General features: G+C 36.2%; 1 protein-coding gene across 3 annotated transcripts; it reads left to right on the forward strand.

Annotated features, from left to right (window-relative positions):
- Nucleotides 1–6,828: 6,828 nt before the first annotated feature.
- LOC133732846 (uncharacterized) lies at nucleotides 6,829–13,814 on the forward strand. 3 transcript variants are annotated; one of them, XR_009857354.1, is made up of 11 exons: nucleotides 6,829–7,041; nucleotides 7,599–7,961; nucleotides 8,387–8,473; nucleotides 8,607–8,746; nucleotides 9,281–9,407; nucleotides 10,143–10,294; nucleotides 10,573–10,708; nucleotides 11,542–11,626; nucleotides 11,729–11,870; nucleotides 12,123–12,238; nucleotides 13,317–13,814. XR_009857354.1 is itself a non-coding variant. In XM_062160442.1 (11 exons), the coding sequence occupies exons 1-11, from the start codon at nucleotides 6,934–6,936 to the stop codon at nucleotides 13,360–13,362; spliced, it is 1,599 nt and encodes a 532-aa protein (XP_062016426.1). In that variant the 5' UTR covers nucleotides 6,830–6,933; the 3' UTR covers nucleotides 13,363–13,814. The 3 variants fall into 3 exon arrangements, 2 of the variants coding, with proteins under 2 accessions (XP_062016426.1, XP_062016428.1); XM_062160442.1 differs by having other exon boundaries at nucleotides 6,830–7,041; nucleotides 11,729–11,967; XM_062160444.1 differs by having other exon boundaries at nucleotides 6,831–7,041; nucleotides 8,408–8,473; nucleotides 11,729–11,967.
- The last annotated feature ends 7 nt before the right edge of the window (nucleotides 13,815–13,821 follow it).

Below are 13,821 nucleotides of genomic sequence, written 5' to 3' on the forward strand. Positions count from 1 at the left end.
GAATATCTAAAAGATTTCGGCAAACATTAATTTGGGAGAGAGTTTTGGAGAATATCTACTTCGTGTGAATTATGGAAAAGAAAATAAAATGAATAAATATTGAGATAGGTTTCCTGATTACGTGCGAGTTGAATGAAGACCATTTTTAGGGAAGATGCATGATAATTTCGGCAATGAAGATTATAAAGAAGATTCAAGATTGTTCTCTACTTCTCACGGAATATTTTGATTGGTTGAATGATGTCATTGAAGTAGATTTCGACCTTGATACTTTGATTAGCCATGCAATATATAAAGGGACTATTGTGAGACGTTTCAACACACCACAAAATTCAAAATCAAAGTCACAATTCGTTCCCCTTCTTCTCTCATTATTTCGGCAACTCTTCCATTCTTCAAAGTTCAAGACCGTGAAGCATCATCCTCTCCATTCAGGCATCCTTGCTATGTTCCTCATCCATTCCACCACATTTGAAGCTTCTTGCGTCCTTGAAGAATTCAAAGTGTAACCATGAACACCTTTTTATTGTTTTCGGTTTTGATACTTTGTAAAACAAATTCTATATCAATTTCGATTTTGGTTTTTGTTTTTGTTTTATGGTTGTTGCGATTTCATGTGAGGATGAAGTTTTGATTTTAGATATGTAGTTTTCGAATACTATGAAGCATGTTTTAGGTTTTCAAAGTGTTATTTACGATTTCATTGATGTTATGCATGTTTGTTGATTTTGTGCTTCAATCCCTTCATTTACTTGTTTATTGATCTTTGGATGCATACTTTGATTGATGAGCATGTAATTGAATCCATATTAAGATATGCTAGAGTTGTAGGTCTTAATAATTAAAGTGGAAAACCTATAGTTCCTTAGGTAAATCAACAATGAGTCTTGCATGCTTGTATGGTGTTCCAACTTGTGTTCTTGGCTTGAATTGGTCAAACTTCCATATGTGCTTAATGCGTTGATTGTGTTCTTGTTAGTGATTAGCTAGCTAGCTACCACTAGTAATTGCATGCTTAATAGGGTTAACTATGGTGCGTTCATCTAGTTAATTTAATTAAGGGAAGTAAAAAGGACTTTGTATGCATTCATCTTTGTTCTTGATCGGTTCCTTGCTATAACATGTTTTGATTCGTGATTTGGACTTTGAAACCTTGCCAGCGTGTTAATAGTAGTTAATTCTATCTAATTTCGTTCTATCCATATAATTCTACTTGATTATGTGTTTTGATGTGTCACATGTATATAGTTAGTTGTTAATTTAGAAATTTAAAATCCTAAAATCCCCATTCTATGTAAATCGTAAATAATGTATATATTCTTTGTTTTATTTTGTCGAACATTTTATTTTGCAGGAATTAATAAAGTCCCTAATCCCCGGTTGAGAACGATACCCTACTTGCTCTTACTACATTGATAGGGTTTTAAATTGAGCACAAACTTTTGTGCAGATTGCCAGGTCAAAGGAGCACCCGGAACCACTGCACAGGGGAAGAGCGTTGCAGGGTAGTCTGATCAGAGCGGAGGAAACGACCCATCGATGATCCAATTAGGATCAGCGATTCATTCATCTGTAAATGCGGCGACAAAGGCTGTACTGTCACCCAAGTTTCCAAATATTGCAACTGGATTCCATCAATCTTAGACAAACCGTCGTACTCCCCTAGGAGGACCATATGACCATTGAAAAACCAAGGACCCCTATCAGAATCTTATTGCACTCTTCCTTGCATTGAATTTGGAACAGAAAATGACCTCCTCCAGCCGCCGATATAGCTAGGCGGTCTCCCAGACCCCAAATAGCAGAAAGGGTACCAGGGAGACCCTTGTCATCACTCTCCTTCCTTTGAATCAGACGACCAACCAAGAAATGGTAGTCGTCCGCCACCAGCATCGAGCCCACTGCCCTGAAATCAACTACCACGTCCTCCGTCAGAGCCAATGCAGCCGCCAACCTTGAAGCCATGTCCTCCGCCATCACAGATCGAAGACGATGTTGCACGAAACCCTAGTTTTAACAAATTGTGTTTCTCAACCCTAGGAAAGACGGCTAGGTATTTTTAGATTACACGAAACTTAATTAACCTATATATATTTATTCTATAAATAAGGTACGCATGTTATTTTTGTTTGGACCCAAAATGAACATTTTGGCCTGACAAGGCATGTGTTGGAGAAATTGAGCCAATGTCAGTGGCTCAAGCTATATATTGTCGACAAGCTCGAAATATATATTTAGAGGCTAAATAAAGCCTACTATGGAAGCATGAAAAGTCAACTTTAGCACATTTTCCTACTTCAGCTAGGAGAAACCGAGCTAAACAAGGAAGTAGGGGCGGCAGACTAACCAAATGAAATCTAAATGAGCTAAAACTTTCCAGATTAATTCTAGAAAGCCCAAGGATCATTTCTTATGAAGAGTGCCAGAGCTAGATTTGAGTGGAAGGCCTTCAAACAATCAGTCCAATTTTCTACAGAAGCAAAACTGGAAAACTGGACCTGTAAGAGGTCCAGCAGCATTTCCAGCCCAACCGCATGGAATAAAGCTCTGAAAATTTGTCAGGATGATCTACAATCATAGTGGAACATTTTTTATGAAGAAGTCGAAGGCTCATTCTGAAGGCTTGTTGGAGAAATAATTGAAGGAATAAAGGGGCAGAAACTGACCTAAAACCAGCTCAATATTCACATGTTCATGTTTCCTACCCACATGAAGAAAGCTAGATGCTTTTCTTTTTTTTCCTTGGATATATTTTCCTACTACAATCTTTTTAATAGATCATCATCACTTCCATGTTTTTGCACCTTCATGCCTTGCTTTCATTTCATCATTTCTCTATCTTTTCCATATTTTACAAATCACTTTCATACTCCACTTTCATTATTTTTCTTCCACTCATCATTTCACTCTTCTTTTTCTTCCCTATATAAACACCTTCTCCTCTCATTCTAAAACACACATTCACATTCAACAACAACATCTCTAAGATGGTCTAAATTCTCTCTAGAGCAAACCTCTCTAAGAGCAACTCCTCTCCTTCTCTTTCTCTTACCGGTGATCACACTCCTAGTCCTAGTCTTCTCAGAAGCCGACTTTCAGTGCCACCAAACCCTCTGTCAACGTGCTTCGGTCCTAGTCTCCTCAGGAGCTGACGGTAGTGCCGCGACCACAACGGTTACAGAACCAGCCAAGCAAGGATAACGCCCTAGCAACCCAGCCAAGCTAAAGTCACGCTTTAGCAAGTTCTCCTCACTTCCCGGTGGTTCTCGCTCTGCTCGATCTACAACATCGAGTATCGATTGTGATTTTCAAGAAGCTCAGCAAAAGTCCTCGCCACGAGGCATAAAGAATCCCGCGACGAGGTTGGTGCTCTCCTCGTCTACAATCGCTTGATAGAAGTCAGGTCAAGGGACACCCCCGACGACCGCACCCGAACGGTGCTGGCACGCCCGCGCAAGAAAAGAGACTGTTGACCAGCTGCAACAAAATTGGAGCCAAACAATTTTCAATTACAACCTAAAAGATTTGTGTAAATAAGGTACCTGATCCTTATAATAATTTTTCTAGTTAATTTGATTTTAGGTATGTATCTTATATATAGGAGGTTTACTTTTTATATATTTTCGTTTACAACCTAAATGTTGATAGTTTTCGTATGACACCTCTACATTAGTGTATTTTGGTTTATGATTTTGGTCAGAAGCAATGTTTCCTGAGTTAATTAAATCTCTTGTCACTATAATCTTGGGCGGAAGTGGGTAAGAAATTTAGAAGCAATATTTCCTTAGGAGTTAAAGTCTCTCTTTGCTATAATCTTTTGGTGGTAGTGGGTAAAAAATTGAGATGGATTTGAATGCCATAATTTGATAAATGAGCATCTCGATTATATATCTGCATTTCGACTATTAGGTTTTTAAATCTCCATTAATAAATTATTTTTACAAATTTCAGCTAAATTGGAAATTATTAAGATATTAAAGTAAATCATTAAACGAACTAAATATGTGCAATTTGGAACTATTTATGTTCATAATGGTAAATTATAATAAATGTATTGACGATTTTCAGTTCGATTGTACTATTCTATGTTATTATTTGTCCAGTTCTTATGGTAGTATTGAGCATATTGCTGGGAAAAAGTCACAAAAAGTACCCTAACTTAAACTCATTCTACACTTTGGTACCTCATCTTCTAAATAAATCATTTTGGTACCTCAACTTATTACTTCTATATAACATTCATACACGTCGTTACTAACACCGATAACTCTAGTGTCATGTGACCTTTTGTCATGGGTGTTTTTGTCCTTTAATGTTTTCCCTCTAAAAATCTCATAGCTTTCACTAGATCAGGAAGAATTTTGGACAAGAGGAACATTCTGATTATGTACTCATGTCTCTCTATCAAATGTTTCATTCCACGTTTTACATGTGCAAAGTTATGGAAATGTATGTATAAATTGGTTTGATTGCTCGAAGGTAACCTTGAAAAAAATGGAGCATGAAATTAACAACAATGAATTAACATGTACATTTCCCATTTTAATTTGGATCAGAACAGTGGTGGTGGTCACAATTTTGTACCCTCCAAATTACATTGACTGCAAGTCTGCAATCATGATTCGGAATGTTGCCAAGCAATAACTGACTAATAGATAAGGGTAGGGGAAAATGTAAATAGACGAAAACACCCATAGAAAAAGGCTCAAAAAGTCATGTGGCATTTGAGTTAACAGTGTTAGTAACGGCGTGTATGAATGTTATATAGAAGTAATAAGTAGAGGTACCAAAGTGATTTATTTAGAAGATGAGGTACCAAAGTGTAGAATTAATGAGTTTAAGTTGAGGCACTCTTTGTGACTTTTTCCCCATATTGCTTGCCTTTCTACAATTGTATACTAAAGAACTAATGCAAAAATAGTGAGCTAATATACTAGAACCACTACAGATTCACACTTATGAGCAAGCTAGCTCACTGGCAGACGCAGTGAAGGCCTAGTGAGGGTCATTGCCCCAAGTGTAATTTTTAGTTTTGATATACCAGCTTCACATTCTTTACATATTGATACTGTTTTTTTTGTTTTTTTTTTTTTAAAAGGGTTGGTGCGTCTGCCCTTACGCCTTATCCATTAATGAAACCATAGAATACATGAGGGGGACATAGTGCCTTAACCCCAAATTACAATAATCACCAAGAGAATCACCTGAAATAATAACAGTCGTCTCACCTAAGGAAATGCATTATAATATGCACCATTTAGCAAAGAGTGCACCATAGGCTACTCCATTCGCTTTACAATTGTGGTGACAAACTGGAAAGACAATGCTCACGTGGAGCCATAAGTTACTAATATTATCAGCTTTCCCAGTATGTTGTCACCGGAAATATAACCCGGTGACACTAAGTTTCATTCTGCCACTAGGAGGCTGCGACCATTTGACAAAGCAAGGAACTCGCCACCTACCTAGAGCAGACATGGCACGCAAGGTGCACAGGCCGGGACAAAGCCCACATCTCCAAACAATGTAGTGTTCGGAACTTATTGAAAGCAGAAAATAAACTACAATTAAAAAAACAAATTAGCTGAATATTGATACTGTTTTGGACTTCTAGTTATAACTTGCCCCCACTTTAAGGCAATATAATAAGCCCTAACTCTAGAGCTCTATTCAAGTGCGGACCTTTGTATATGAAAGTCTATAGGCTCAAACAAAATTTTGGCCCACATATATTAAACAATCTCTATAGTTATTGACTTACATTAGCTAAATTTTTTTTGAAGATTAGTTGTCACGGTTTGTTGATTGGCTATATCATAGAAGATTTTCATTTATATTTTTCCCTTTTTGCTTGGAAAATTTTATTTATTTTGCTTTTGGGTATCTATGGATGTTGTTTTTGGCGAGAAAGTATTCATACGACATAAGACGTATGCATACTATAATATTGACATTCATTAAAATTTCATTGTGTGTGAAACAAAATTTCGCCCCCTCACATGTATAATCCTACGTCCACCATTGATCAAGCTATTCACTTTTGCATTAAGTACAAGGCATTAAGTAGCAGAACAGTAATACTATGTTCTATAAGGATCCAAAACAAAGATAAGAAATAGGCCGTTGATTATACTAGCTTACCATAATTGAATGAATCTAAAGTGAGTAGCACTTTAATTTTTTCCAGCTTCTTATTGAAGTCCACATAGCAGTGGAGTGGCATTCTCCAACATCATTTTGTTCCACTACTATAAACTAAAATCACAAAATAATGTCCTTATAAACAAACCAACCTGCTGAACTACACCGAGTTACTGGCTTTGCCAAATGGTCGTGAGCTCATCTCGTTGCTAAATGTTTGGTCTTTGAACCACAGTTGGCTCTGGCATGGTCATTTGGTTTGATGAGCCATGATAATTTGGTTTGACATGCAGAGGGATAACATTTGGTTTGATATGCAAAGGGACAATCTTTGTACTTAGAGTAGTTTTATTATGGCTAGTTTTCGTGTTGGATTTAATTGGTTATTTTATCACCAATTTGCTAGGCATTCATGTTAGGTTGCTTAAGACAGCAATTGGTGTTGGGGTTCTTTGCCCAATAACTACATTTTGCTTCTCCTAATCTTGTTTAAAATTTTTCAATGAATTTTGTCATCCTTAAGTTAAGGAAAAAAAAAAAAAACTTATTTTATCAAACAAAATCATATCATGAAATTTGAATTATCAGTTAATTATCAACAAATTATGAATATGATCAAATTAATTTACTTATCTAGTATCATTTGATCTACCGATATAAAAGTCTCTCGTTTATAAATGAGAGGCGGTCGTGCTTCGACTCAAGAAAAACTATGTATTTAAAAAAGAATCATCCCCAAAACATTTTGAAAAAAGAGGGAAACCTCTGCGTGCTCGTCTGAACCCGGCCGTAATGGCGCCGGACTCAAAATCAGCACCCCTACAACACCAGGAAGAAGAAGAACCACAACCGGAAGACCTCGACACACTTTCACACAACCCTTCTGCTCCGCCTGATGAGGTAACCTGTCACCCCCCTTGTTTCATTTCAATTTTCTCGCTCTCTCTCTCTCTCTCTCTCTCTCTCTCTCTCAATTTGAATCACTACGTGCAGTTCCTGTGAAATCTAAATTGAATTGGACTAGTTTAGAGGTCTGGCGTTTGATTCTTGTTATCCAAAATTGGTTTAATTTGTTAAGAAACTTCGAGCTGGGCAAATAGTAGGTGGCTTTTCGATTTGTTCACTGCTAAATAGCTAGTGGCTTTGATTAGAAACTGATTTAGTCAACTAAATAGCAATCGCCCGGTACTAGATATAGGAATGTGGATTTTTGAATTCCAGGTGTTTGTTTATGGCAAAGGGATTCTACCATGTAACCTGGTCTCGATGTGTATCTCGTCATATTTGATTAAGCAAGAAATTATGTGTTGATGGAAAACCACATACTGCGGGCACGCACCTGCATACATACATATATAGAAGCATAAAGCATCGATGCTTGTGTAAGAGCTAGATTTCAGACATAGTTCGTCAAACATAGTTTAATGATCGAAATGTTTTCTGTGCATACATTGCAGTTATTCGACATCTCAACGACAGTAGATCCGAGTTATGTGATCTCTCTGATACGGAAACTTCTACCAGCTAATGCCAGTAATCATCACAACTCTCGCGGTGAGGTTTCCTGTGGTCCCGTGCAAGGATTAGATGTTGATGACATGGAAAAAAGTGCTCTAACTCGCTCTGGTGTTCCACCCCCATCAACGGACACATCTGAGAGCATGGAAATTAATGACGATTTTAATGAAAATGCTACCCATGAAGGAGAAGGTGAAGCTGAACAGCCTGGTCATAGTGTGCCGGTGGGAGAAGACGCTTGGGAAGAGTACGGTTGCATATTATGGGATCTTTCTGCAAGTAAAACTCATGCAGAACTCATGGTGCGTGGGATTTTAGTCGTCCTTGCTGATATCTTTTGTTCTTTTTTGTCTATTTTTGTGGATACAATATTATCAATTGTGATAAAGTGGAATCTAGTAATAGAAGATAAGCTCATCAGATGAAATAACCAGAAACTGTAACCTTAATTTTTGTTGTCTCAGTGATGAATCTTGATATGGCATGATATTTGGTGACACTTAACAACGAGTTAATGATGAAGTCAATTGCTAGTTTATCATTTTTGGCATAGCTTCCGGCTTGCTTATCGGTCAGCACTGATAGATATTTGTAGAGAATATCATATGCAATGGCAACAATGTTTAAGTTTTCTGAAATTGCAGATTTGACGTCCTAGCTATACATGTAACTATCTGGTTAATTTTTATTTTTATCTAAACTTGTACTGTTCTATTTATTGGGCTAGAACATAAACGTATCTGTGCAGGTGCAGAACCTTGTACTTGAAGTGCTGTTAGCAAACCTTATGGTTTCACAATCCGTTCGTACTACGGTTAGACACATTCCTCTTCTCTTCTTCTAGGGTATCCTTTTGGTGTTTTGAGTCTACCTCCCCCTCACTCTTTGTGAAAATTAGTGTTACTTATAACTAGGCAGTTTTTCAAGATGTATTTGCTTTATTCCAGGAAATTGGTCTCGGAATCATCGGAAACCTTGCCTGTCACGAAGTTCCCATGAAACATATAGTCTCTACTAATGGATTAATTGAATTCATTGTGGATCAGATGTTTCTGGATGATGCTCAATGCTTATGTGAAGTCTGCAGGTAATATAGAGGTTTCTTCTATAATTTCTATTGAATTTATTATATTTTTGGTACCAATGGGCATGTGGCCTGGATATTTTGTACTACACATCCATGTTCTATTATGTGGTGTCCTGTGTATATAGTCAGAGTTCCGCTGTTGTCTTCTGGTACTTGTTGGCTCAGCAAGGAAATTTTACCTCAAAATTCATTTCTTCTCATAGTATTACAAACTATTATCTGTGTGGTATGCAAGGACTAAACATAAGCTATCTTTCATTTCATCTTGTGAATGTTACATGCTTTAATTATTTCTAGTTATTTTGATCTAAGAATGCATACCGTGAACTCTTATTTGTCTACAGTTTTATAGGTCTAATTAGCGTTATGATCGTGATATCTCTGTCTTCATGTTGTCATTTTATAAACCATTTCCATGCCTTGCAAGATGATAAGTGATTTTTTAGGTGAGATCTTAAATATGCTTCATGTACGAACATGTACTGTATCATACTTTCACTGTCAGGTATGCTTACAGTTATTTTATTGATGCAGACTGTTAACTGTGGGTCTTCAAAGTAGTGAAGGTGTTACTTGGGCTGAGGCATTGCAGTCAGAACATTATCTGACTCACATTTTATGGATTGCAGAAAATAGCTTGAACACACACCTTATAGAAAAGGTAGGAACTATCATATAAATTGCGTATATCTTTTTATAGCCCATGTGAAATCATTTGGCCGTTTTCTTTTATACCGTTGCAATTTCCTCCTGGCACTTGTGATGTTTCTCTCTTTCTAATGAGTATAAAGTAACAGTGTATGGAAGATTACCATTACATTACTGTTCACAAACCACAATGACGTTGATAAGTGCCAAGTCTGTTTTATGGTGTGGGAATTTGGGATTGCTTGTTAATCACAATATGGATGAATAAATCTGGAAAGTGGGTTATTTTAGTTAGCTTTAGTTATTAGTAATTATTATAATTTATTTTCTTTTACTTAGTAGAGCTCAGTAATTGATGTTTTGAACAATAAATTGTCTAACTGATGGACTATTGACCAAACAATTTTTGATAATTGTGTAAAGTTTTGAAATTGATACCAGTTTTAATGAATTGCATATTTTTATAATATTAATTAGTATAGGGTACCAGAAGTCTTCACACCAGCTAGCTAGATTATTCTGAAGCCGATGAGAAAATTTCTAGGGTCTATATCGTACAGAAAACAGCACTTCCTCTATGGTAATAATTAGAGGGCTAAAGACTGTAATGCATATAAATGAGTCACTTTCAAACTTTTTACTTCTCTGTTCTGGAAGTTGAAAGTCATTACTGTGTTACTAACTTTCATTCATTCCTTTTTTTCAATGTTTATTTTTCTTAATATTATTATAACTATTCTTTCAACAGAGTGCTGAACTATTGTTAGCGATCATCGAAAGTTCGCAGGATGTTGCGCATATTCTCTTACCACCATTGATGAAGCTGGGCTTAGCAAGTCTATTAATAAATCTCTTGGATATTGAAACAAGCAAATTAATGAGTGAAAGAGCTCCTGAAAGGTGTGTAGACACTGTCGAAGCAATTTGCTGAATGTCTCAATTGTTTTTGGATTTATGTCATTAATATTCTGACATATTTTGACCATTGGTAATAAATATTCCCAGTTTTCACTGATGATATCATTGTCTTGCATTAGTTTAGACACTTTTGATGATCATGATTCAGCAACTTATGGTCTTTTGTGGATGTTTCTATATAAAATGTAATTGAAGTCTATAGCCTATCCCAAAAATTGTTAAGTTTGATATGATAAATATTCATTTCTCTACAATTCCAGGTACCCAATTCTTGATGTAGTTCTTCGTGCCATTGAAGCTCTTTCTGTTATTGATGGTCATTCCCAGGACATCTGTTTAGACAAGGATCTCTTTCAGCTGGTTTGTGCCTTGCTTAAGTTCCCTGATAAAGTTGAGGTACAATTTATGTCACTCAGAAATATGAAGTGTGAGTAAACTTATAAATGTCATAGTGATGAAGTTGTTAGTGATGCTGTTTCTTTTAGCGCTTCCAGATAATGATATGGCAATTGGTAGTTTGCTGAACTTTTTTTATTCTTGATAGTGTACTCCAACTTTAACATACAGGATTAACATTTTTAGCTATTTGTATAAGTTATTATAAGCTCCCCTTTCTTGAAAATATATTCTAAAAGGATATTCAACAACAATGAGTTCTCTTTGATGTTTGATTCCACAAATGTGTAAGATTTGTAGTTATCTTCCAAAATAAGAAAAAACCTTGTATACAGTATTTATCTTTTTGAATAAGAGTATGAACGAGAAAATAAGGTACTTGAAAATAAAGAAAATGGTACACTAAAGATTCTGGCTTATGTTTGGTGAAGTTGATGATCATTTGATAACTGAATCCCTTCTCAAAGTAGGAGCCAAAGTTTTGTGAACTAGAGAGAGGTGTGGTGTTTCAAATTGCGGATGTCAAATGTTGTTAAACCAAGAAAATGGTACACTAAAGATTCTGGCTTATGTTTGGTGAAGTTGATGATCATTTGATAACTGAATCCCTTCTCAAAGTAGGAGCCAAAGTTTTGTGAACTAGAGAGAGGTGTGGTGTTTCAAATTGCGGATGTCAAATGTTGTTAAACCAAGAAAATCATAAAGAATAAATTACCGAAACATGCTAAGTTGATGCTGTATTTTCTATTACTTCACCAGTTCGTCAGATGGTAGATCAAAAAGGTATAAGGTGATACAGTGATAGACGGTTAACAATTTTTTTTTTATTGTAGGTTGCAAACTCTTGTGTTACAGCTGTAGTTCTAGTTGCAAATATTCTTTCAGACGTACCTACTCTAGCTTCAGAGTTATCACATGGTAAATTGTTTTAATTCTTTATCTACTTTTTCTCTTTAGCATCATCTGCTTTTGGTTTGATAACACTTGATGAAATGAAAGTGACGCTCTGTATTCGTCCAGATATGCTCTTCTTACAGGGTCTGCTTGATGTGTTTCCTTTTACCGCGGATGACTCAGAAGCAAGGAGTGCACTGTGGAACATCATTGCAAGGTTACTGGTTCGAGTTCCAGAAAATGAAATGAGCTCATCAACTCTCCAGAAGTACGTTTTGGTTCTAGTTAGCAAATCTGATGTGATTGAAGATGATCTTCTTGACTGCCAGTTAGGTGGCTTAGGATTAAAGGCTAGAACTACAGCTGTATCCTGTTCTGTGAATTTTTTGTTGAACTTGCAGTTAAAATGCAATAAAGTTGGCAGTTTGAATCTTTTTCCAGCAATATCTGAGGTCAATACTGTTTCACTTCTCAAGTCCTGTCTTGCAATATATTCGGTTTTCCTTTACTTTTGCAACAGCTCAGAAGGATCATCAGTATTTTAAACCAGTGGACTGCTTCAAAAGATTATGCCAAGGAGAATGAAAATAATATAAACATCGATAGATTGTTGGATTGCTGCCGCAAACATTCTGAGTAAGCTAAGCGTCTTTACTTTCGCCCTTGTTTGTTTAATGCTTTTAAGAGTTTCGAAATACATCTTGGTGTAAATTCTCCTTTTTTGTTTAATGCTTTTCTCCCGCAATACCTCTTTTTTAATTTTTTTTCCCTTTTGGCTTAACAGCAATTTTACTTTATATCACTTCCTTTGGCGTCCTATGTTCTGGGTAAGTAGTTGATGGGAGAAAAATAAAGGTGTCCATGGAATATATGTGTAGATCCAAATTTTTTAGTGAAGGATCTGGATATCCCATGGCATCATTCTTTCAAGGAGAGATGTAAACATTATAAAGCACTGACTTAGAATTTGGCGAGAGATGAAATATTATAAAGCTATGATTTAGGATTTGTGAACACTTGTTTTACACGAGCATTTGATATGGTAAAGCATGAGATGTTTCCATTTTCCATGGGATGTGAGAGATTACGCAAGAGATGTTTCAGTGAGATTCTGAAATAGTAGGACAAGCTAGAATATTTATTAAAAAGAAATCAGTTTGATTCAATGTTGGATTTCTGTTTAATGTAGTTCAAAAGTCAAACTAAAACATTTTGTAGGAAATGATTTGAATTAACAATTTTGTCCTTGCATCCTTAGTGAGACGAGTAGCATATGGATTATTCCTTTTTCCACGTTACCTTACCTTACAACCTATTGTTTTGACTTGTTCTACCCAAGCTGAATAGAATTGTGAACATGTCTGGGGAGGAGTCAGAAAGAGATTAGGTCCTACCTCAAGAATTTGATACCTTCTAATTTCTGATCATAATATTTGAGAGCTCATACTTGGCAGTCAGGCAGGTGTATGCTTAGTGGTAACAAAACCAGAAGATATTGAGAAATCATTTTCTGCATATCCGACGTAGTTGCCTACTTTCTTGGCATATCTGACATAGTTGCTTACTTTCTTGCTGGCCTGTTTGCCTTTATAAAGAGTGATATGAATTTGGAATTCAAATGTTATGTCTGGGATGTAGTTCTAAATTTTTGGTTAATATTAGATTCAATTTGATGGTGGTTAATGTTTCATGGACTCTGTTGCATTGCTTTCAGAGATGTACCATCTACAGTTTCTCATGACATGGACCTCAAAGAATAGATGATAGCAGGGAGATGTTTTGCTTAAAATATCAGAAACCCATTTCTTTTGACGCCAGCAAATAAAGGAATACAAATTGCGAGAGCAATGACCATGAAAGAAGTGGTGAGAACAACATTGCCAGAGAGCGTAACTGCACCTCAAACGCCAAAGGATCTTTTGATTTCATATTTTCTACTTTTCTGAAGCAAGGAAAGGTGAGACAATTTCTCATGGCATGATAGGAGGTACCTGTATCTGATGTTGTATACCAGCCATATTAGGGAACGAAGTAATCGAAGCTAGGCAGAGTGATATTATTGTAGGTGTTATGGTGTATGCAAACCGTAACTAAACATACATGTATGCATGCTGTTTCCTTGCATCACCACTGAGGCACTGATAGGAGATGATCATGTGAAGGGATGAATGAATCCTAGTAAACATTTATATATTATGCTGTTTTCCTTTGAGACTGAA

Source organism: Rosa rugosa, chromosome 2 (assembly GCF_958449725.1).
Source record: "Rosa rugosa chromosome 2, drRosRugo1.1, whole genome shotgun sequence".
Lineage (NCBI taxonomy): Eukaryota > Viridiplantae > Streptophyta > Magnoliopsida > Rosales > Rosaceae > Rosa > Rosa rugosa.

Excerpts from the sequence above, each read along its gene's own strand:
- LOC133732846 (XM_062160442.1), top strand. The coding sequence starts at position 6,934 with ATGGCGCCGGACTCAAAATCAGCACCCCTACAACACCAGGAAGAAGAA. Across the intron at positions 8,474-8,606 it reads CACAATCCGTTCGTACTACG|GAAATTGGTCTCGGAATCAT; the intron begins GTTAGACACATT and ends GCTTTATTCCAG. Across the intron at positions 10,295-10,572 it reads AGTGAAAGAGCTCCTGAAAG|GTACCCAATTCTTGATGTAG; the intron begins GTGTGTAGACAC and ends CTACAATTCCAG.